Source organism: Hydra vulgaris, chromosome 10, assembly GCF_038396675.1.
Source record: "Hydra vulgaris chromosome 10, alternate assembly HydraT2T_AEP".
Lineage (NCBI taxonomy): Eukaryota > Metazoa > Cnidaria > Hydrozoa > Anthoathecata > Hydridae > Hydra > Hydra vulgaris.
Genome location: NC_088929.1, coordinates 13,955,150 through 13,980,226, shown reverse-complemented (window position 1 = coordinate 13,980,226; position 25,077 = coordinate 13,955,150). Strand labels below are relative to the sequence as shown.

Sequence of the window (25,077 nt, the reverse complement as noted above, 5' to 3'; positions counted from 1 at the left end):
ATTCCTGGGAAAAAAATATGTTTTGGTTGTGTAAGAAAAATCAAGAATGTTGAAGAAGTTGACAAGAGACATGATCCAGATTACATATCACCTGATAACTCTGTCACACAAATTGATACTATAAATCCTTGTCTTTTTAAATTTGGTGTGTCTCCTATTAAAAGATCATCCAGCATGAGTATGCTACAAATAGACAATAAAATAAAAAAGAAAGTTAAGTTGCTAAATGAATCATTGAATGCATCTGAACGAGCTTTAAATTAGTATGTTCAAAAGTTCCTCTTTAGATTTTATTGTAGAACAGCTTAAACAAAAGTTTTGTAATGAGATCAATATTTCACAAAAAATAAAATTGCTCACTTCAGCTCCAGTCCATTGGACTATTCAGGAAACAATAAATGAATTTAAAACAACACAATATATAGTGAAGCAAGCTAGAGTTTTGCGGGATGTTAAAGGAATCCTTGGTGAGAGATCAACAGACATAAGAAATCCTAAAAAATTGACTACTGAAGTTGTAAATCAAATTGTCAACTTTTATGAGGATGATAGTAACAGCAGGTTATTGCCAGGAGCAAAGGATTACATTAGCATAAAGACAGTTGATGGTAGACAGCACATTCAGAAACGACTCATACTATGCAATCTTTCAGAACTTTACCAGAAATGGTTAGAAGAGTCAAAATCTAATGGTGTAGTAAAGGTGGGACTGACATCATTTGCTCTTTCAAGGCCACAACATTGTATTGTTGCAGGAAAATCTGGCACGCACACAGTCTGTGTTTGTATTGACCATCAAAATCCAAATCTTATGGTTAAATCATTAAAAAATGAAATAAAGTCAAAAGATCTGATGGCCTTAGCTGTATGTTCAATAGAAAATAAACCATGTATGTTTCATGAGTGTGAGAAGTGTCCTGGAAAAAAGAGAATTGAAAAAAAGTTAAATGAACTGTTAGGGGATTCAGCAAATGAAATAACTTATAAGCAATGGTTGAAGACTGATAGATGCTCCTTGGAAACTATAGTTAAAAGTCCTGATGAGTTTCTAGAAGAGTTAACAGACAAGTTATATAACCTCACAAAACATCATTATGTCAGCAAATCACAGACATTCTTTTTAAACCAGCTCAAAGAAAACATGAAGCCAAATGAATGTATTATGCAAATGGATTTTGCTGAAAATTGTTCATTTATTATACAAGATGAAGTTCAGTCATCCTATTTTTACAAAAATCAAGCGACTCTCCATCCATTTGTCATATATGTGCAATCTTTAAATGGAAACCAATCACCAGAAAGCAAATGTTATTGTGTTATATCTGACAATCTAATTCACAATACTGAGGCAGTTTTCAGTTATGTTTCCAAAATCATACCAATTCTGAAAGAGGAATATCCACAAGTTCAGAAGATCAATTATTTCACTGATGGTGCAAACAGCCAGTATAAAAATAGGTTAAATTTTCATATCACAATATTTTAAAAAAATTTTGATAACAATTACCTATTCTAGACAAACTATTTTCAGCCCTTGAAATGATGTTTTTGAAATTGGATACAAAATTGATAATCTTTAACTGAATAGGTTTTTTTCTTATTATATTTTAGGTTTAATTTGAAAAACCTGTGTTTTCATGAAAAAGACTATGGACTAAAAGCAGACTGGCATTTTTTGGGACTGCACATGGAAAAAGTGCATGTGATGGAATAGGTGGTACAGTGAAAAGAGTTATTCATAACCTATCCCTTCAAAGGCCAATTGGCAATCAAATTTTGACACTGAGGGACATGTTCTTAGTTGCTAAAGAAAAAATTAAAAACATCAGGTATATATCATGCTATTGTCAAAGTGTATGTACATTTAGGTTATGATATTTTTTCAAATAATTGATGTCTAGTATCCTATATCATAATAGGCATTTAAACAAAAATAATAAAAATAACGTATGAATGTTTAGTTATAAAAAATCAAATAGTATAGAAAAGGATTTCTTAAAACAGGACCTTAGTAAATACATATTTGGAAATAGAATTATGATTTATGTTAACTCTTTTTCAGATTTATCTACATTTCTGAAACCGAAACAGCTGCTATTACACATGAAGTGCTTGCTAAACGATTTGAGAATGTTCCTGCCATCAAAGGTACTCACTCATACCATTATTTCTCACCTCAATCATGCTGTTTAAAAGCTTATGTAACATCAATGAGCAGTACATTTGACTCTTTTCACATGCTGGAAGATACTTGCATTAATACACAAAAATCGATGAATACTGATATCAATATTAATGATTGGGTATTAGTGAATTATTTTGGTGAATTCTTTCCTGGAAAGATAACTGATCTTAAAGGTGACACAGTTTGTATTAGCTGTTTACAAAAAGCAGGCAATTATTTCAAGTATCCAACAACCACAGATATCCATTGGTATCCAGTTAGTGACATTATTGCCACGTTACATGACCCTGAGCTCAAAAGCACTAGAGGATTTTACTCTTATCTTATTAAAAAAAGGATGAAATGAATTATCATATATAATTGTTTTCAACTACATTATTATGTATTGCCATTATTAAGGGAGAATACAAGAATTTTGTAAAAAAGATAACTATGCTTTTCACATAAACAACAATGCTGGGCTAGAAATGGTTTTTATAGCAATTATATAAAATTTTGTAAAACAAATTACAGATAGTGGGTTACATCCCTCACATGGGCCAGAAAGCAGGTTGGAGGGGCACTGGTTTCCAATAACACTATTCAGCCCTGATAATTGAAAAATAGGGATAATAAAAAATGCTGCCATTTTTGTTGTGAACATGACAAGTTTGTGATGTTTACATTTTTATATAGTTAGATCTAATGGCCTTATTTGCTTTTAATATCAGATCAATACAAAGTGTTAGAAAAATTTATGAGCCATCCCCAAATGGCTGAAAATGGGACTTTTTAGTAAAGTGGACTATATATTTTTAGATAAAACTGATTTCTAAAATGTAACAAGCTGCTTATATTTTGCCAATTTGTTGTAGACCATTGTAGCTAATTAGAAAACTAACATGTAAGGACTTGTTGATGAATAGAAAAATACTACGGTTAACTTCATTTTGCCTTTATTTAGCATTTTTCAGAATTTTTCCAAAGTTTAGGAGGCTGTAGTTTTTTTCTAACATGATACAAGCTAATGAAAATCACAAATTTTAAGACAGAAATATCTAGAAAATAGTTCTAGAAAAAATGAGCCACTTGCTGAAAGTTAGAAAAAAGTTATAAGGCCTTAAAGTTGTCTATTTTTACCATTCGAGGAACCGAGGGGGGCTACCTGAGAGTGTTTGTAAGGCTATAATTTCTAAACCGTTGCACTTGGAACTCTGAAATTGCATATTTAACCTATTTACATCATTTAGATAATGATATGTAAAAATCAGGAAAATCAGAGATGGTACCCCACACGCCATTAATTGAAATATTATGATTTGACCCATATACAGTTATAAGTTTATATAAGTTTTGACATAAAGCTGTAGACATAAAATTAAAAAAAGCTCTGAAATTAAATGATATAACTATTTAATAAAATACTTATTAAAACTCACTCCTTATGATTGTGTTTTTTTTGTCATCTAATATCTTGTCCACTTCAACAAATTTAGCTACCGACAATATAAAACTTATTTAGCTTATAAATTCACTATTATAATCAGGCTTTGTCACTGTGTTTTGGGATTTTATATATCAGTAAGTTTTTTTGTTGAACATTTTTACAAACCTAATAAAATTAAACAAAATTCACTCAAAAATAATTAATAATATACCGCCTTCAGCCATCGAGAACTTATCAACGTTATCTAATTTTGGTACTCTGTTTCCTTTTTTCTTATCCTCACTGAAAGATAAAAGCACCTTGCTTCAGGCTCCAAAATCAGTTACTAAAAAGCTTCTGCTATCAGTATAGCTAACAGCTTGTTTACTTATTCACGTGAACAGCAGTGCTCTACTGCCATTTTGCCGCTTTATGATTAAAAGAAACATCGTTTTTTTCCATTTCTTCTAAGAATAACACAGTGTTATTGTCACTTTGAGACAAATAATCATAAAGAAATTCTTCACTTTCATAATCGCTTTCCGAATTTTTATCTTCTTCTACTTAACTAATATTTTGTGTAATTTTTGAATTGTCGTTATTATTTTCTACTTTCTCTTCTTCACTACTAGAAGATAATTCTGCCAGAGCTAGAACATTAAAGTGGCATTTTCGCCAGTTTCTTATATAAGCCATTAATTTCTTTTGTCTTAAGAACAAGTAGAAATATGAAGGCGCTACTGCAGTTTCTCCCCCCCCCCCCTTTTTTTTTTATTATTGCTGATTATGATAGAGAATTTTATGCTGATTAAGAATCGTATAAAAACATAGGTCTGAAAATTAACAAAAAGTGCTCTAATTCGCTGTTGAAGTTTAAAAATTTACACTAAAAAACGCTAATAATCGCCATTTTTTCATACTCTGTTATAAATAAAATTCTTTTCAACGATGAATTTTAAAAGGCCTGGTTTCCATCAAAAATGTAAAACAATACTGTTTAAAAATGCTGAGCGCATCATTTTCTGATTTATCTCTAGCCCAAACCCTAACCCTGTCTCAAATTATGTACTTTTAATCGCGCCAATCCCTATTTGTCAGTCGATGTATGTGCATTTAGTAGTGCCAATCCCTATTTGTCAGTCAATGTATGTGCATTCAATTGCGCCAATCCCTATTTTTCAGTCGATTTATGTACATTTAAAAAGCAAAATCTTAAATTAATTTTTAAAAAATTAATTAAAAATATATAAAATATATTATTAAAAACAATTTAATTTCAATATAATTCAATTTTGACGACAATAAAAACCGGGTTGTGTAATTAAAAAAAGATTTTCTAAACGATTGATTTAAAAATGTAAACTTTGATATAAAACGTTTTAAAAAAATGGCGAATATTAGCGTTTTTTAGTGTAATTTTTTAAACTTCAACAGCGAATTAGAGCACTTTTTGTTAATTTTCAGACCTATGTTTTTATACGATTCTTAATCAGCATAAAATTCTCTATCATAATCAGCAATAAAAAAAAGGGGGGGAGAAACTGCAGTAGCGCCAAATATGAATACTAAATAAAACGTTTTTGAAAATTGAAAATTCAAAATTTTACACATAAACACCCTCTGTTTAGAACATTATACTAAAATATTGCTTTATTACTTTTTCGCTTTAACTATTTTTACTTTAAGCACCAATTGAACGGACGGTTATTTTCTTATTTAGTTTTTTTGTCAACGTTGATTTATCGTTGAAACATCGTTAAATAAACAACGTTTAAATCGAAACGTTGTTTTAACGTTGAGACATAGTTGAACAACGTTGAAACAACGCTTCAACCAAATTTCAACGTTGAAACAACGTAGAGGATGGGGAGTCGTCAGTTTTTTCAGAATACTCAACGTAATCTTGGCTGTGTTTTTTATTTTCGAGGTGACGATGAAGTCCGCTTGTGCTTCCATCTTTTGTTTTCAAAGACTTTTTGCACGCCTTCACTTTTTGTTTTCAAAGACTTTTTGCAGAACCGTCACTTATTTTTTGAAAATATCTCCAGATTTTGTTTTTTCTTGGTGACATTTTTGATCGTTGAAATAAGGCAAGAATATTTCTTTTCAATATGAACAATATGTGTCAAGTTGAATTCCACTGGTAAATCAAGTCAAAAGTGCACTATTTTATACAAAAGTTTTGTATTTAAAATTTAATTAAAAATATTTAAAATCTAAATAAAATTTTTTAATTAGATTATTTAAAAAAATCTAATTAAAAAATCTAATTAAAATCTAATTAAAAATTTAATTTGTTTTTGTCAAAAACAAATTAAATTTTTAATTAGATTTATTAAAATCACGGAGTCAAAATATTAGTTATTTAAAAAAACAAATTATTAAGCATTTTGTAAATTATAATAATTTTTAATTTGGAAAATAATATAATATTTAAGTCTCGTTCTACTTCGCGAGAATTTTCTATTTCTCGTTTCTCACGAGAAGTCCCATTTCTCACGAGGAACGAGAACGAGACGAGATCTCGCTTATGGTTATTTCCACTCATGAGCCAAATTTAAAAAAGCAACCTGATTCTTAAAGTTTAGAACTTGAAGTCTCTGAATCACTTTATGTGTGCATCTTACATTTCTTTAGTTCTTTAGTCAAAATTTAGGTTTGTCAATATTTATAATAGTCATTCTTTATAAGGTGAAATAAATATTTTTGTATTTTTTTACCTAACGTACAGTTGCTTTCTCAATTTTTTTATAATCGATGATTTTTACTAATAAAATAAGTCTTCTGCTTAAGCTAAAACAAAAAATCATTGCTTAATATTATGTATAAAAAGTCATTTTTTCTCGAAATTCTACATGAATAAATATGGTAGAGCAATTGCTAGTTGGAGTAGAAATAATCTAGATAGAAATAGCTTTATACATTCATTAAAAGATTTAGCTGTGAAATGTTTCTAACCTAAACTTACTCTATTTTAGGTTATGATTATTTCTTTGTAAAACATGAGAAACGTTTTAGGTTAAAGTTATTCTGAATAATTTTTTTTTTTAATTTTTATTTAGGTGCCGATAGAAGCCCTTACGGTCTTAACACAGAGCACCGCTGATGAGCATTTAATTGGAAGTTCACGCCTCCTTTCTAACCGATGTCGCAAAACTTGCCCACAGGTGAGGTTTGAACCACGGATCCTTGTTTCTGAGACAAGTGCGCTACCACTATGCCACGGCTGCTCAAAAACGATAATAGATAATAGAAATCAATAATAATGAGAATAGATATTTTAAATCTGTTCCTGTTTCATTTTTACTTCTTGTTTATTGTATAACATTCTTATCAATGCACTATGCATTTTATTACAATATTTTGTTAAATTTCATTACGTATAATAGATCATATTACGATATTCTTTTGAAGTTTTGTTAAGGAGGCTCTATGAAAAGATTGCAATGACGTATAGTCAACCTCATCTTTTTTTTGCCCCCTCCCCCCCCCCCCCCCAAAAAAAAAAGTGAAGTACAATGCACATAACCCAGTGGGCACAAGTACGTTTTTCAAACGTTTGGTAAATGTTTAATGGTCGCGTTTAATATTGAAGACTTTTCAAACATAATGAATACTTATTGATTTTAGTACATACATAATACTAAGTGTGGTTGAGTTAAAAATAAAGTTTTTTTTATAATCAATGGTTGTTACTTCTTAACTCAGTAGTAACAATAATTGATTATAAAAACTTGAAGAACATGTCTGTATAATAAATAGACGAATACAGAAATATTTACTTATTTTATACAGAAATAATTACTTATTTATAATAGACTTTAACTTGTCAATATAAACTATAAATATAATATATAATGACAAAACTATATCTTGACTAAAAAATAATAAATGTGTGATACATGCATAAAGTTTTTTTCAAAAATTTACAGTCTTTGAGTTCTACTTATTCAAAAAACAGTTTGTTTCTTTTATATTTAATTCACATATATGTAAACTTATTGAAAAATTATATAAAAGGTTTGTGTGTGTGTATATATATATATATATATATATATATATATATATATATATATATATATATATATATATATATATGTATTAAAAAAAATTTTACATACATAAAAAAAATTAGTTATAATCAAAATACATACATACATATCTAGATTATTTTGACTCCAGCTAGCATTTGATCTACATTTTTTTTTAGCTTAAACGGAAGACTTTATTCAGTGGTAACAACCATAGATTATAAAAACATTAAGAATGCGACTGTACGTAAAAAAAAAGAAAAATATTTATTTCATCTTATAAAGAATGGCAAATATAAATATTTGCAACCTAAATCTTGACTAAAGAACTAAAAAGACGTAAGATGCACGCATAAAGTGATTCAAAGACTTCAAGTTCTAAACTTCAAGAATCAGGTTGTTTTTTTAAATTTAGCTCATGTATGTAAACTTCTTAATAACTTTTCAAAATTTGTTTTATATCTAATATTCCTAACTAAATACTTCAATGTAAGTCTATATAAAAGATTTGAGTGTGCAATCTTTAGTATTTGTTTTTTAATATCAATTTTAGCACGAAAAGTGCAACGTATTACAATTGTTTGCGCTATTAGAGAAGCTAGTCCTGATATTACAATATCAATATTTAATATATGATATTAAATGTAAGTTTATCTGTTTTTATTTAACAGTTTATGCAAAATAAAACCAGATAAATAATTTTCAAAAAGTTTAAAAAATGTGCATTTATTTTTAACAAGTTAATTAATAATACATGAAACACTTCTTCAACAACTTTTTTTTTTTAGGTGCCCCAAGAAGTCTTTATGGTCTGATCTCAGAGCACCGTGGATGAACATTTAATTCGAAGTTCACACCTCCTTTAAAATCGATGTTGCAAAACATTCCCGGATTCTTTGTTTCTGAAAGTGCACTACCACTGTGCCACGGTTGCAATAAAGTGCAGCATTGCTTCCAGAGAAGCATTGCTGCACTTTATTGTTACAATAAATTACCATCAAGTTTTAAGCCTATTGGTGGAACAGGTATCTTAATAAATATTGACTTTTTTCATTTCTCAAAAGATGCTATGGTATTTAATTCAATTTTCAGTTTTCTACAGCAGTTTTTCATTACTATTTTACTCTGTTCTAATTTTTTTTTCTTTTATAATAGGTTTTCAATATGCAGTATTTGTGGCTACCATGATACCAGATATACCATTCCTAATGTCTGAAATCAAAAAGTCTTTATCTACAGTGAATATTTTGAGTTTGAAGATTCATTATTATTTATGATAAAATAAATGATATACAAGGATGAAAGTGGAATAGTTTTAAATAATAAAGAAATATTTTATTTGTTAACATATTCTTGTTTACATTTATGTATAAAGTTTTCCTAAATAAAGTAAAATGTGATCTAACTAAATATATTCTATGATTTTTTAAGGTCTTTTTCAGCTTCTGCTAATAATGTTTTGGATGACATTATGTCAAAATGTGTTATAGTATTGTTTAAGAATGCTGGACTTATGGAAATAGATAATTTAAAAAGACACATTATTGTATAGAGTAGTTATAGGTAATATTTTAATAAATGTGGTGTGTATGTCGTTTATATTGTTCCTTTTATAAACTGTGTGAAATTTTACATTACTTATTTCTTATTATTATTTACATTTTGATTTATTTTTTTACATGCTAGTGAAATGCATGAAAAGTTTCTATGGTTTTTTCTTTATAGGAACATTAGTGTCTCATACTGCAAAATTCGATTTGGTCTATAAGTTGATAGGCGATCGTCTAAAGAGAGCTTTTAATAGAATAACATAAAAATTTCTTTATTATGTTTTTGTATGCTTAAATTGTAAATAAAGACAAAATGTTTAAACTTTTAGTTATTTATCAATAATAATGTTTTTAGAAAAACGTCCGTACAACGCTTCATATGGGCATTCAAAAACCCAATAAAAAATGTTTTTTAGGACCCTTAAAAAACGTTCACAAAACGTTTTTAAAAAAACGTCTGGTCAGCGTTTCATATGGACGTTTAAAAAACCAATGAAAAACGTTTTTACGGGACCATTAAAAAACGTTCGCAAAACGTTCTTGTGCCCACTGGGAAGTGCGGGGTCTTTTTATTGACGCATTCTAGATATGGGATTTATGATTCACTCCAACCCGTGACTCACTCCTACCCACCCTCCCTTACTCGAAGTTTTATGTCTTTGAATAAAAAAACACCCATTGTATATACTTTTCAGGGACTACTAATCTATAAACTTGTCGAGAGCAAATATTGTACATGTTTTTCAATTCTATTACTGTTGCATAAATATGATTTGAATTCCAAAATCAACATTTTTAATAAAATCATATTTTTCAAAGTATTTTATGCATTCATTTATTGTTTGTTTTTTTAGAGTTTGGTCTCCGAAGTTGAATTTTTTAAACTTAAAGCATCAACTTCGATATTGTCTTTTTTATTTTTTGAGCTTCGACTTCTACGCCGTTTTTTTTTCTTTGTGTTTTCATTATGAAGTAAAGACTCTTTACTAGGTAAATTTGAAGATTGATGATAACTTATATCGCTAAAACTTTGAGAATTTCGAATTAAGGTATTAGATGGATCAATTGTATTATCTGGTGATGTAATAAAGTGATCTGGAGGAGGCGGTAAGCTTGAAATACTTGCATACTTTAAAAGTGCTTGTGGGTATAAACTTGCTTTAAACGAGTGAGAAACAAGGCTATCAATTCTATTATTTTGTGCCACTAAGTTGACTTTGGACCCCTTACTAGTATTCCTTGGAGAAATAGGACTAACGTTAATTGATGACTGATTGATGTTTTCCTTACGAAGATTTGGTGGTGTAGACATTTTTAATATTGGTCCTGATACATTTGTTTCAGAGTTATACTTATTTGAACCAATTTCAAACTTTTGACCATATAATTCTTCTTTTTTTTTTCCGGAAATTAACTCCTTGTTTATTTCATTTACATTTTGTGACTGTGGCATACAAGGTGACAAAGTTCCATTATTGTTGGGTAAATAATAAATACCATCAGATGTTGTGGTAAAATGCTCAGGTGCATGAGCTAAACTTAAATTACTTGCGTACTTTATATTAGGAGGTGCTAGCGGATAAAAGTTTGTATTGACTAAATGCGAAACAGCATTAACGTCATGAACTTCTAAACTTGATTTAGATTCTTTTAAAATACCTTTTTCAGAGTTAGGAATTTGATTAACTTTGTTAAATGGCTGATGAGCTTTGTCTCTGCGAATTGTTGGAGATGGGGATTTACTTTTTATTGTTTGAGCGTCAACTTTTTCGGTTTTTGGGTTACTGATGTTGTTGTTGTTGTTGTTGTTGTTGTTGTTGTTGTTGTTGTTGTTGTTGTATAAATGATACATATTGTTATTGCTGTTAGGTGAATAACTTATATTGTTAGGCATTGTAATAAAATTATCTGAATTTATTAAACTTAGGTTACTTGCATACTTTAAACTGGAAGGTGCTTGTAGGTAAAAATTTTCATTCGCTGAATGTGTTATTGCATTCGGGTCTCTGTTTAGTTGAAGTTCTAAGTTGCAGACAGATCCTTTTGAAACGTTTTTTTGAAAACTAACGTTCTGATTTAAGTTATCTAATGTTTGATTTGTAGTTTTATCTTTATGACCAGAAAGTCTGATAGGATTATTTTTTATTATTGGTTTAAAACTTTGAAATTCTTTATTGTATTCTGTTGAATCAGCCTTAACAGTTTGTTCAGACATAAATTTATTTCCTTCATCATTTTTTTGATTAAAAACTATGTTTTGCTTTCCACTATTATTAAACTTAGAAGCATTGTCAAAAACATTTTGCATTGCAAACAACCAATCCTTTATTTCACTCAATTCTTTTTTGTCCATTTGCAATCTTTGATACATCAAGTCAATCTAAATTTTTAAATATAATTTACAATAATTTCTAACAAATACATATGATTAAATGAAAAATACGCAATTTTATTAAAAAAATAATGAATTACTATTTCTTGACACCCTTTAGTTTCCGTCAGCAAACTTTTATCTGAAAGTACTTATTTGATTTCTTTTAGCGAGTTTGTTGCTTGATATAAAATCAAAAGTTGTTTATCATCGTTAACCTCATCACGTGAACCGCCAGTTTCATATATAACCTATATACATATATATATATATATATATATATATATATATATATATATATATATATATATATATATATATATATATATATATATATATATATATATATATATATATATATATATATATATATATACAGGCCCTATCAGAGGGGGGGCCACACGGGCAATTTGGCCTAGGCCTCGACCTAAATAGGGGCCTCCAAATTTTTTCGGAAATTTAATATATTTTTATTAAATTGTGATAACATGAGCAATTACATAAAATTTTAATCAATGTTGAGACAATATTTTAATATACTTAATTAGTTGATTATTAATACACATAATTATTATTTTAATTAAATTATTTGTGTTGTATTAAGTTTGTTCTGATATTTATTTTAATTCAGTCATTAATAATTGTTGTTTGCAGCAAGATCGAAAACTAATGTCATTGCTAAATTTAAACATGAAGAGAAAATTTGAAAGTGGTGCATCCAATAGGCGAAAAAGACAAAAAATTGAAGAAGAAACAAAGAGCCTAAAGTCAATAACATAATTTCTAAGACCACTGGAAAATTAAGCCAACCCAACACACGGTAAATCAGATATTGAAATATCCGGAACTACATCTTCTGAAAAATCAATGTTACAACAAAACAAAAATCCCCAGATAGATACAAATGTGCAAGACATCTCAAATACAACTTGTGTCTCTGAATCTGGAATTACAGATTTAGAAAGCTTGGTATCAAATTGTGAAAATTCATTGATTCACCAAAGCAACAGTCAACAGAGGGAAACAAATTTGCAAGCCATCTCAAATGATAATTGCATCTCTGATTCTGAAATTTCATATTCAGAAAGTTTGGACCAAAAATGTGAATCAGATTGTTCTAATATATCAAAAGTGATTGTGTCTGACATTGGCACTGTTGACAAACAAAATATTACTCAAATGCAAGAAAGTTTCCAAACAAACTTTTTAATTTCAAACAATATTCCACGAGATTCTTATAATCACGCCTTTCCTACTAGTCTGAGATCAAAATTTCTTCCCAATGGTGAGATATGCACAAGAGATTGGCTTTGCTGGAGTGATGTGCAACAGTCATTCTATTGTGCACCCTGCTTTCTTTTGAACAAAAGTGATTCCAAGGTATCCACCTTTTCAGAACAGTTAGGTTGGAATATCACCAGGGGTTGGAGAAAGTTGAAAGACCGAATACTAGCACATGAAATGTCTGTATTACACAAACAAAACTATGTCAAATGGAACTCAGCCAGTAGAGCAGCCATCAGAAAAAGTTCTATTGATAATTTACTAATAACAGAATTGTCAACTGAAACCAGTAATTGGACAAAACTTCTTGAGCGCCTTTTGAACGTCATTCTTTTTCTTTCTGAACGTGGGCTTGCTTTATTTGGTTCCAGTCAACACATTTATGACCCTGACAATGGAAACTTTCTCGGAATAATTGAGCTCCTCAGCAAATATGATCCAATTTTATCAGAGCATGTGAAAAAGGTCCATGAATCTCAACTGAACAAAAAGCGCTTACAAGTTCATTATCTGTCCACCCCCGGATTCAAAATGAATTTATTGAACTCTGTGGATCTTTTGTTCAAACCAAAATTATTGAAGAGATTCAAAACACCAAATATTTTTCAATTGTTGTTGATGCAACACCAGACTGCTCTCACAAGGAGCAAACAACTTTCATTATCCGTTATATAAAAATTGATGGATCTAAATTTTCCATTGAAGAACTGTTTCTCTATTTTGACGATTACTCAAAAAAAACTGGAAAAGAAATTGCAGCAAGGATTCTTCACGTTCTAACTTTGTTGAACATAGATTTTAAACTGTGTACTGGTCAGGCATACGACAATGGTCCAAACATGGCTGGAAAATACAAAGGTGTGCAAGCAGTTATGCTAGAAGAAAACCCAAACTGTATGTTTGCCAGCTGTGGAAATCACACTTTAAACCTTGTTGGTGTTGACTGTGCTGAATCATGCAAAGAAGCAATTCTTTACTTTGGAATTGTGCAGCAAATGTATAATTTCTTCAGCAGTAGTCCACAAAGGTGGGAAATTCTCGAGCAACATGTACCTGCTTCACTACATGGTATTTCCAAGACCCGATGGTCAGCAAGGATTGAAGCAGTAAAACCAGTTGCCCGTCACTTGAATTCACTGAGAACAGCTTTAAAAGAGCTGCAATCTCTCAATCTCACAGTATCAGCTCAGTCAGAACTTCAGTCCATTCAAAAGTATTTGTCAAAATTTGAATGCATTGTAATGTCATCTTTATGGATGAAGCTCCTCACAATGATTCACCAAACCAATCTTATAATTGAGGCAAGAAATGCAACTCGAGATGTTGAAATGGAAAACATTAAAAATCTCATGGACAGCATTCAACAGATTCGTGAAAAATGGGATGCTGTTCTGAGTGAGTCAAAATTAATTGCAATGAATATTGACATTTCACCAGGATTTTCTACCACTCGAAAGTTAAAAACACAATTTGATTCAGAACAGCACTATAAAATCAATGTATTTTATGTAATAATCGGCTCTATTCTAGCAGGTCTTAAACGTCGATTTGAGTCACAACAACAAATTTGTAGTATTTTTGGATTTCTTTGGCACTTCAACAAGATGATCAATGAAGAACTACTCAGTGCCACAACAAACTTTCAAAAAAAGTACCACAAGGAAATACTGTCTGATATGTATATATATATATATATATATATATATGTATACATATATATATATAAATATATATATATACATATATCTATATATATATATATATATATATATATATATATATATATATATATATATATATATATATATATATATATATGTATATATATATATGTATACATATATATATATAAATATATATATATACATATATCTATATATATATATATATATATATATATATATATATATATATATATATATATATATATATATATATTTATATATATATGTATATATATATATATATATATATATATATATATATATATATATATATATATACATATATATATATAATTTTATTTAGGCTTGGAATTAATGACAGTGTCTGGTCTATTTCAAATCAATCTACTTAGTGCCAAGTATGTACTTCATAAAAGAAGTTAAGGGATATCTGAAATTGATGTTGACGTTACTATTTTACATATATATATGACTATACATTATTTCTAACATTATATCAAAAATAATGTTTTCTAAAGCTTATGTAATGAGAATTAAATATTATTTTCTGAGACTTTTTACATTCTAAGAGATATTTTCAAAAAAACTGCATATTTTTTCAAAATAATGCGATTTCCATGATATTGTTGTATTTTTGTACCATACTCCATGGTTATGTTGTACATTTGTATTATAACACAAGGTTCATAAATACATTTATAGTTTTTGCTAAAATATTGTGAAACAAAATGAACAATAATGGCCTTTGTTGTACATTTTTTGTTCATTTTTGTTTAATTATAGCAACTTCTAAAGAGGTAACTCTTCTGTAAAGTAACAAAGTTCTCTGTAAAGTTTATTAACGTCTTAACAAAATACATTCCTTTAAATTTTAGTTGACGCGAGTATGAACATAGAGAAAATGGGCAATTTAGTCGTCATATACCATCGGTATTTAATAATTTTAAAAAGTGTTTTATAAGGTACATAAAATCACACTGCTCACAATATTGAGCGCTCCAAAACTAGACACTTTTGTATTCTCGGAGTATCTTAAAAAATAAACACATAAAAAATTGCTATATTTGCAAAGAGCGGTTACAGCAATTATTTATTTTTTGCAAGTTTTTCTTTGGTCTTATTAAAACTAGTGTTTCTATTTATATTTACGCAACACATTAAAAATCTCGGATTGGCAAACTAAAAGATTTTAGTGAAGGTTTAGCTAAAAAAATAAAATTTGTAAACTTTTAAGAAACTTTCACATCACACTGTACTTTAGTATAAAACTCATTTAATATATAGTCATACATAGTCATTTTTTTTGAGGTGGAGAGGGTAAAGAGAAATTACCTAATAATCAATTTTTTCTTGACACAAGTAATATGTAAAGAAAACAATACTAATACCTGTGGTGAACATTCTTTATCCATAAAATGTTTGACCTTTTTTTTTTTCTCTCTCCCCAATGATCTTTCTAACTCCATCAACCTGTTTGCTTGCAGCATAAAAGCTGTTGCTCTGGCAGAAGCATAAACTCGATTAAACGTTTCATTCATGAGCGCAATATAAAGATTAAGACAAACAATTGATGCTATTGTTATATATGAACCAATCAAAATCTGAGCTAACAATTTATTACTATCAGTTAACTGTTTTTGTTGAAATTCTGCCACAAGAGTCATAAGAAACACTTGGTAGACAAGGTCGTTAAATTTTTCAAACTCAGAAATTTCACTATTTCCTCCGAAGACAATCCAAAACGTGCAAACATACGGTATAAAAAACTCAAAAAATAAAAAGATGAATTTCATTGTATTTAAAAACACGTGGTTGAGCATTGTTATAAATGGTCCTAAGCTTTGATAGCATCGACAGCATTTCATAAATCGCAACCATAAAAGTACTAATAACAATAAAAAAGTTCTTCGATGCCAAGATAACGAAGAAACAGATCCGCTCATGCAAGCAGCTACTCGAGTGCCAATTACAGATAGAATTGATGCAAATGTTATCCATTCAAATATGTTCCAACCATCTTTCCAATAAGACGTAACGTTTGAATTTCTAATATTGTCCATCTGTGTAATAAGATATCGTCTCTCCTCCGGCCAACGTGGATGAGCATATTGTAAATCTCTTTCAACCTCACGAACTCTCCATTCTTTGTACTTTTGTTCACGTTTCACAACACGTTTGAATTGTGCCATTTGCTAAAAAATAATATTTGGAATAAGATTTTAATACACAATTTTTTGATTTTTAGTCCAAGTTTTCTACATATTTTAGGTATCTTTTACCCTGTAGAGCCACACAATATGACCACGTTGGTGATGTCTAGTGGCTCTACAATATCACGTACGTCATGTTAATGTAGGCTTCTCAATGAGTATAAAAATAATGTTTTTCATTTTTGTTCCCAAATTTAAGTATTTAAAATACATTTTAATTAAAAAACAACATAATTTATTTTTAGATTACAAAGACAACTACATATATATTACAATTTTATTTTGAAACAACTTGTATACTAATTTTAAAGACAATATTGCTAAAGTTGTATTTTACCAAGAAAAAGTTCCTATTTGCTTTTTTTTTTTTTAAATGACAAAACCCAAAAGTTATTTTGCGGCGACTGAACTTTCAATTTCTACGAGAGGGCCAAAATTATGGAACAAAGTATTAACTAATGAACTTAAAACAATTGCTACGCTCAATGAGTTTAAGAGCAAATTGAAGCAAAAACTACAGATGAACGACGTAGCGCTCAGCTTTTTATGAAGTTTTAATGATTGCTACTGTTAAACTTACCCAACAATTAGCGGTTTGTTATTATGGGCTTGACAATCTTAGAAAAGGATTGTGCCACTTTTTAATGCTTAAATTCTTCTCTTTTTTCTTTTTTTTAAATATATATAAAAAATTATGGTTTATTAGAATTATACGCATACTTCAAGGTTTATGCTGGTGTAAAAGGAAAGCTTCAGGAATATGCGTATTTGCTATGATGCTTTTTAGTAATATAGTTTCTATACTTTAATATATAGAGAAAAAAAAGTATAAAATTTTTATTGTAAAATATTTTTTAAACATTTAAGCTAGAAAGAGACTAACATATTTATTCTATAGTTACTTTGCTTAAATGCATTAAACATGTTAGTAAACAAGTTCTCTTCCTGTTTAGTATGTGTGATTATTCTACAAACCAAAACTATATATTATAAAAACCACTGACAATTTATTAATTTCAATATAAACAATTTTATAAGTAATAATTTTTTACATTTCATTACGCGCAAATTAATTGACTATAGGAATAGACAGAACTAAACATTGACTCTAGGTTTTGATTGGTTGACTCTAGATTTTGATTGATGGCTCTAGGTTTTAATTTGGGCAGGGTTTAGTTATGATTTTTTTTCCTTCTGCTTATTTAGGTGCTCCAAGAAGCCTTATGGTCTAATTACCAGGGGGTCAAATGCATATTTGTATTTAATAAAAATAAGCTAAACTTACGTATTTGTATTCAGTTTGTATTTGATTAAAAAAAATTTTTAATATTTGTATTTGTATTTATTTGATTGAAATATATTTGCAACTCCATAAACTAGGTTAACCGGTATTTGTTGTTTTTTTTGTTGGAAAAACCAAAAGGTTCGTTGTTATTTTATTTATTACACTAAAATAAATTGAAAAATAATTTTTTTATGATATTTGTTAGAAGACTTGTTTACATTCTTCTAATTAGTATGCCATTTTATTAGTTTAAAAAAAATCTTTTTATTTTTTCTTAAACTGAAGTACAAATATTTGTATTTGTATTTGGAAAATACAAATTCAACTACAAATATATGCCAATTGCATATATTTGTATTTGAATTTGTTTTCAGAAAGCTAAAAATATCTTTTATCTATTTCTTATTGTGTATCAAATTTAATTTTAACTATGTTAATATAAAATGGTTTACTGAAATGCGTAAAAAAAAATAACAATAAAACAAAACGAACAAAATGTGAAAACCTTTCTAACCTTTTTAGTATAAGTGAGAGCGAGGCAAAATGAATTGCGAGGCAGGATAAAAAATATCTTAAATTTTCAGTTTTTCACTAGATGGCAGCATTAATTGGACACTACTAGCACTCCTATAGGCTGTTCGTTAAAAAATTGTGTAGAGACGCTGAAATCACCATTTTTGTATTAATTGCGAAGATTTTATTGTTTACCGCTGCCAAGTTATAACTTTTATGCATTTGTAAAAAAAGCTCTGCTACAGATATAGATAAGCTATATCGCTTATTTTTAACATTTATTTGTAATTTAGTTTAGGTGCTACCTATTTCCAAAAAAAAAGGTCTAATAATTGCCTCCTTCATAGCAAGGAAAAACAATTTTTTTAAACAAGTCCGGGGCAAGATGATTAGTCCGAGGTAACTAAAATGCTTATGTTTATTTCAGAGAATAACGGTTCATGGAGGAAGGTTTAGAGAAGTATTTAATGCTGCATAGCGGAAAGATTTAAAATCCTAAACAACAGCAATGGACAAAATGTTTTTTTGATTAACAAAAAAACAATGCACAAGACTAATTTTTGAACTAATTTTCGAACTTTGCTGAGGAGTATGGTGTTTCGTATCCGTTCAACAAAAATACAAAGATGACAGGAAAAGATTGGCTAGCTAATTTTACAAAGAAACATAAATTTAGAGAGCAATAGGTTTCAATAAATTAAACGTAGACAAGTTTTTTGATATTTTCAGGGAGCAGCAGGAAAAATACAAATTTCCTGCTTTTTCAATCTACAATGCAGATGAGTCAGGGTGTCTACTGTGCCTTATAAGCAAGCCATAGTTCTCAGTCCTACAGGATCTAGAATTTTCTAAAATTGTTTCCGTATATAGAGGAAGAAATATAACTATAATTTGTTGCATTAGCGCTAAGTTGCATTTGCCAGAAAACGAATGCTTCCTGAACTTGTAGAAACAGCCCTACCTAGAAGTGAAGGCCACTGTAGGGATAACGGCTGGAGAAAGAATAGAACGTTTTTAATTATTCTTAAAGCACTTTTATCTAGACGTGAAACCAAGGAAAGAATCTTCTGCCTATTAATTATGGAAAATCACATAAATTTGGAGGCTGTATTGTATTGCAGTGAGAATCATCATGATTGATTTGCCGCCCCACGCATCACATTTTCTCCAGTCACTTGATATTTTGTTTTTTGCCCCATTAAAAACCTACTATCGCCAAGCATGTGATAACTTCATGACCACTCATCCAGGACAATCTATCACAAACAAAAATGTTGGTATTTATTTGAGCATCGCTTACTTTAAAGTACCTACTGTTGGAAATGCCGGTAATGGGTTTAAAGAATGTAGGATCGAGCCTTATAATCCACCTGTGTTCAGCAAATATGACTATGCTGCTACAAAAACTACTGACCATAATGTTGTTGGCAATGAAACTGAAAACAATATTACTAATCCTGAGACCCATGTAGTAGAAAAACATCATAAAAATCATTCAGATGAACTTATAGCAAACGCTAATTCCGATGCACCAAAAAAAGCCGGTTAGAGTTTTTAATTTCAAACCATTGCCTAAAGCAAAAGAACGTGAGAAAAAACGAAAAAGCAAGATAAATGAGCTCAAGCATTCTACAAGTACACCCTTCAAAGAACTGTTAAAAAAAATAAAAAAAGCAGAACGAAAAACAAGAAATTTAAAAAAAAACTAAGGAAAGAAGCTTGTGAAGCTAAAAAAGGTGTAAATAAACTCAAAATAAGTTCATGTAGGCCTAAGTCAATAAAATCCAGGACAAACAATCTAGTTGCATCAATTTCAAAGGATGATATTATAAGATTTCGTGTTTGTAGAGAGGAATATTGTAACCCTCCAACAGAAGAATAGATTCAGTACTGTAAATGCGAAGAGTGGTGGCATGAGGAATGTTCCAATTATGAAAATAGTATTTTTATTTGTGAGTATTGTTAGCGGTACCACTAAACACTTCAACATTACATTACATTACGCTTAGTTTAATAGCTTGTAAGATGTAAAAACACAGTTATCATTTGTTAAACCATGTAAAATATTCAAAAGATAAAATATTGTGAGCTATTGTTGTCATATTTGCCTAAGAACAAAGTCATATAGCCCCAGTATTGGGACAAGATGACAATTTGTTAAGATTTTTGTAAAAAAAAAAAATTATTCTTTAATTTTTTCATTTGAATAAGTAAATGTTAGTATATTTAATATCACAAAAGGCTACTCTAAAATGTTTACGTAAAATTAGTTAACTAACCTTGAAAATAATTGAATAAGCAACAAAAATTGTTAACATAGTCATCTTCCCCCGCTCTCCCCTGTTCTTGTTATTAGATATTTCTTATGTAATATTTTTATTTTACTGTTTACTATGTTTACTGTCAAACAGTAGTATGTTCAGTTTTAAATTTTGATCTTTATAAATCTTTATAATATTATAATATTTTTGTTCAAAAATAAACAAAAAAAAAAAAAGGGAAAGATCTAAGATCCTTTTAGCTGTTAAATCACGCTGGAATATCTTATTTGGCACAAAACTTATATTTGTTAATAACAAACTTGATTAAGTTAATCTTAAATGATAGAAAAACTATTTTAAATAAATTAATTGCACTTCCAATGCCCAATGCGTATCCATGTTCAATGCGTGTCCATGTCTCTTATAAAACCTCCATATTTTTCAAACACTGGTTGACAACCAAGAAATTTTATTCAAAAGTTTATTACAAATATCAACAAGTTAGCAAACTTTAAAAATGGTACTTGTCAAATCATTTTTATTTTCCTTGAATGGAGAAAACGATAGAGTTTCTCGGTGCTTTCCTCGAAGTGAAGCATTGTCGTTAACAGTAGATTTAAACGTGACCAAATCTTTATTTCAAATGCACAGAAATATTGAAAAAAGGTGAAATTGGTTTAATCTGTGTACTACGTATAAAAATATGAAATTATTTTTTTTCACTATCTTAACAATATAAGTTTTACTAAGTGTACTTTAACCATAACAATGCAAATTTTACAAAAACTTTGTCAAGTTAAAAATGGTGTCATATTAGGGTGTTTTATTTCCGACAATTTTTTGAAAATGGTTACGGTACATGCATAACGGGGTATATAATGGGCTAAAAAACGTCTGTAAATTTTTTTAAGTTTTAAAATGTCATCAAGAGATCGCCATCTTGAAATAATAGCGTTTTTTACACTTTTTTCAACTTTAAATTTGAATAACTTTAAAAATAATTAATTTTATGTTACGTTACCGGATGTATATATATCAAAAGTTAGATGAACATTTGGTAAAATTTTTAGAAAAATTGGTTAATGTCTAGAGGTCGCCGTATTAAAATATAAAGCTACAAAACCTTTTATTTTTTTAAATCTTAAAAAAAATATAACTAAAATTCAATTAGGCTATTTTTAGGCTTCAGCTTTTCGTAAGAATAATAATAAAGAAGATACTAATAATATAAAAAATACTATAAAGTATTAATTAGTTTTGATTTCGAATAGGATGGATTTTGCTTTCTGTGCTGTTCAACAACTTGCAAAATAAATTGTCGCTGTTCTTCATTTTGTGCACTCTCGCGGAAATCACCAATAAGTTTGATTCCTCTTTTGGCGCAATCATTTATTACCTCTAATTGTTTAACAAAATTGTCAGCGGCTCCATAATCTTGGAAGAACTTCCATTCTTGTGGATTCATCTGGAACCATTCCTGGTTGTTTATTAGTCCTAATAAATCAAAAGGAAGCCAAGACCGTGGTCCAATTAAAAAATAGATAAAGGTTGAAGAACTTAATGTCGGAAATTTTGGTTTCTAAATTAAAAAAGTTTTTGGTCTTGGGATAGAAAAAAAGTTTCTTTGCCATTATTGTAAATTCTGACAATTTTTCATTAAATAAAGATAAAATAACAAGCTCTTCTGTTAAACACCAAAGGTGACGGTTAATTGACGGAATCACAGCGGTGGCGATATCTGAATCTTCTTCTTGATACCAGTTTATTGCAAAAAAAAATTTGAAGCCATCGACTGGAGCAAAAAACGGAAATCCTCGAGCGGAGAAATTGCATCGAATAAAAAAGACTAATAAACTTAGCCATGCGGTGAATTATAATTTGCTCATCATTGGACATAATAAATTTATCAGATAAGAGTTTCATTTTTCAAATATATATAGAATGTGACATGAATATCGAACTGTGAATTGCGCTTGGTTTGTGAGTTTTAAATATTTTGTCCATGGATAGCTTTCCCCCAAGGTAGATAATAGTTAACTCAAATAACTCAAGATAATCTTCTCGCGGAAATATTTTCTCTTCGAGGCATTGGTAAAGCCATTTCAAAACTAAACTTGCTTGATTAATTATTTTTGATTTGATGCTAGTAGGCCATTCAAAAAAAATTAAAGTTTGAGTAATCAATATCAATTCAAATTTGGCTTGGAAACGTTTAAAAATGGTTTCATCTGGATTCTTGCTATCTCCTCGTAATGCGGTAAATGCATGTTTGATGTGCAGCCCATTATGATGATGGCGGCATGCTAGCCATAGGAGAGGTCTCTAACTTTTAAGTTTTAATTAAAGTTGCAGCTTCTTTTTTATTACCTGTGTTGCTTGCTGTAGTATCAAAGCATATACCAACAATGTTTTCCAAAATGTTCCAATCTTGCGCAAGTTTCATGGGCACATCACATTGAATTTTACCCGTCGAATCTTCAATCAAAAGTACACCAGTAAGTTTTGGCCTGCAAATAAAAGGTAAGTTAGTTTCTTTGAAAACAAAAGTAAAAAGTATACATAGGATTTATATAAATAAATAGGTACTTGTTAAGAGATTAGCTAATAAGAGCTGCTACAAGTTCCTCGTTTTGAGCTATATCTAAATGAAAAAGCTTCAAACCCCAGTGCAAATTGGCTTTTTTAGGTTTGTTATCTTCCAGTCAGCTTTAATCAACAGAACAATATTATCCCGCGCATATTGTCTTTGACAATGCACAGTTGATACTGACATGGACATATCATTAAGTTGGCCTTCGCTTTTGCAGATGATAGTGGATTAAAATAGAAGCTGTTGGCGAACTGATAAACAACATCGGTCTGCCACAGATGTCATTACTTCTAAGAGCTTCTTTGCTGATATTTCGAGTGAATTTTTTAAAGGGTTCTTTTTTTTCTTTGGTGATAAAGAAGTAAACTTTGTACCCTTTTGACCTTCTTCGTCAGCACTTTCAACTAATTCACTGACTTCAAAGACACTAGATTTTTGATCTTCGCTTGACCTTCTCCGAAAATTCATGCTTCGTCTATCTTGACGTTCTAAAAAAAATAAAACACCTAAATCTATGCTACCTGTTATGTGATACTCTCTGCTACTCTTTTGATCTTCATAAAATGCCCAATCTTCTTTCCATTTTGGTCTACGTGATATTAATAACTGTTTATATGCATTTTCTGCTCAAATGTCGCAAAGTTGCTAAATATTATTACAAAATCTGACAATTTTTTCTTTTCCAGCTTTAACATTTCGACTTGCTTGATCAATTTTTTTTATTTTCACCTTTTCCCCCAACAATTTGGTAACCAATGAAAGACAAGAGTTATCTGATCGAATTGGTCCTCTAGCTTTTTCCCAAACTTCCTTAAGCTTACCACGAACAAGTTTAAAAATATCTCTTGCAGAAGTGTTGCTTTTTGAATATAAATGTAAATGAGAGTATCTACCTAACATATGTTTTTTTTTGTTGATAGACGACTGAAGCTCGATAATTTATTGGTTTCAGGGTAAACAATTTACCAATCTTGATTATGTTTTTTTTGAGGTTCATCAAAATAATAAGATATTCGCTTCTCCGGTAAACTAGTTTTAAATTTGTTTTTAAAATTTTAATTTTGCTAATTGATTTAACAACGAACTTTTTTTTAATAAGTTTTTTGTTAAGAAATTTATATATACGTACAGGTGTTTATTTTGCGAACTATTTTATCACGCAACGACTTTTAGAGGTCAATTATGCTCGAAACTTAAGTTTTACATTTTATTTAAAGTATTAAGTTTTTTAAAGCATTTATGGAACTTTTTAGCAAAAAAATTTGTTAAAAACTTTAAACTTTAAAATAGACCTTAAGACTTTAACCAATTTTTTTAAAATCCGATTACCTTTATTGCATACACCAAGTAAATTTAAAGTTGAAAAAAGGGTAAAAAAAAGCTACTTTTTTAAGATAACGAACTCTAGATGATATTTTAAAATTTTGAAAAATTTACAGACTTTTTTTTGGCCCATTATTTACCCCGTTAAGCATGTAACGTAACCATTTTCTAAAAATTGTCAGAAATGAAACGCCCTAGTGTCATAGTGTTACCTGATAATATCTCATTATAAAGCACGCTTAATAGTATTACTGGTCAATAGGGACTTTTTAGAGACTTTTTTGGTGTGATTAGAAATTTTAAAAATCTTAAAAGACTTTTAAGAAATAACACTAATGATTACTCCCTGCAAAGATTAGAAAAAAATGTACAAAGTAATAGACC

The 25,077-nt window shown here is 29.2% G+C and overlaps 2 protein-coding genes across 2 annotated transcripts in view; both read right to left on the bottom strand.

Annotated features, from left to right (window-relative positions):
* Positions 1 to 9,910: 9,910 nt before the first annotated feature.
* LOC100201978 (transient receptor potential cation channel subfamily A member 1) overlaps positions 9,911 to 25,077 on the bottom strand; it is a 38,560-nt gene continuing 23,393 nt past the window's right edge. The window contains exons 5-7 of the mRNA XM_065807303.1: positions 15,900 to 16,703; positions 11,644 to 11,793; positions 9,911 to 11,551 (exon numbers count right to left, since the gene is read on the bottom strand). Coding sequence (XP_065663375.1) covers positions 11,695 to 11,793; positions 15,900 to 16,703 — 903 coding nt within the window. The 3' untranslated portion in view covers positions 9,911 to 11,551; positions 11,644 to 11,694. The remainder of the gene's footprint in view (positions 11,552 to 11,643; positions 11,794 to 15,899; positions 16,704 to 25,077) is intronic.
* Positions 10,022 to 11,524, bottom strand: LOC136086153 (GATA zinc finger domain-containing protein 14-like). The gene has a single exon (XM_065808430.1). The coding sequence runs from the start codon at positions 11,522 to 11,524 to the stop codon at positions 10,022 to 10,024; it is 1,503 nt and encodes a 500-aa protein (XP_065664502.1).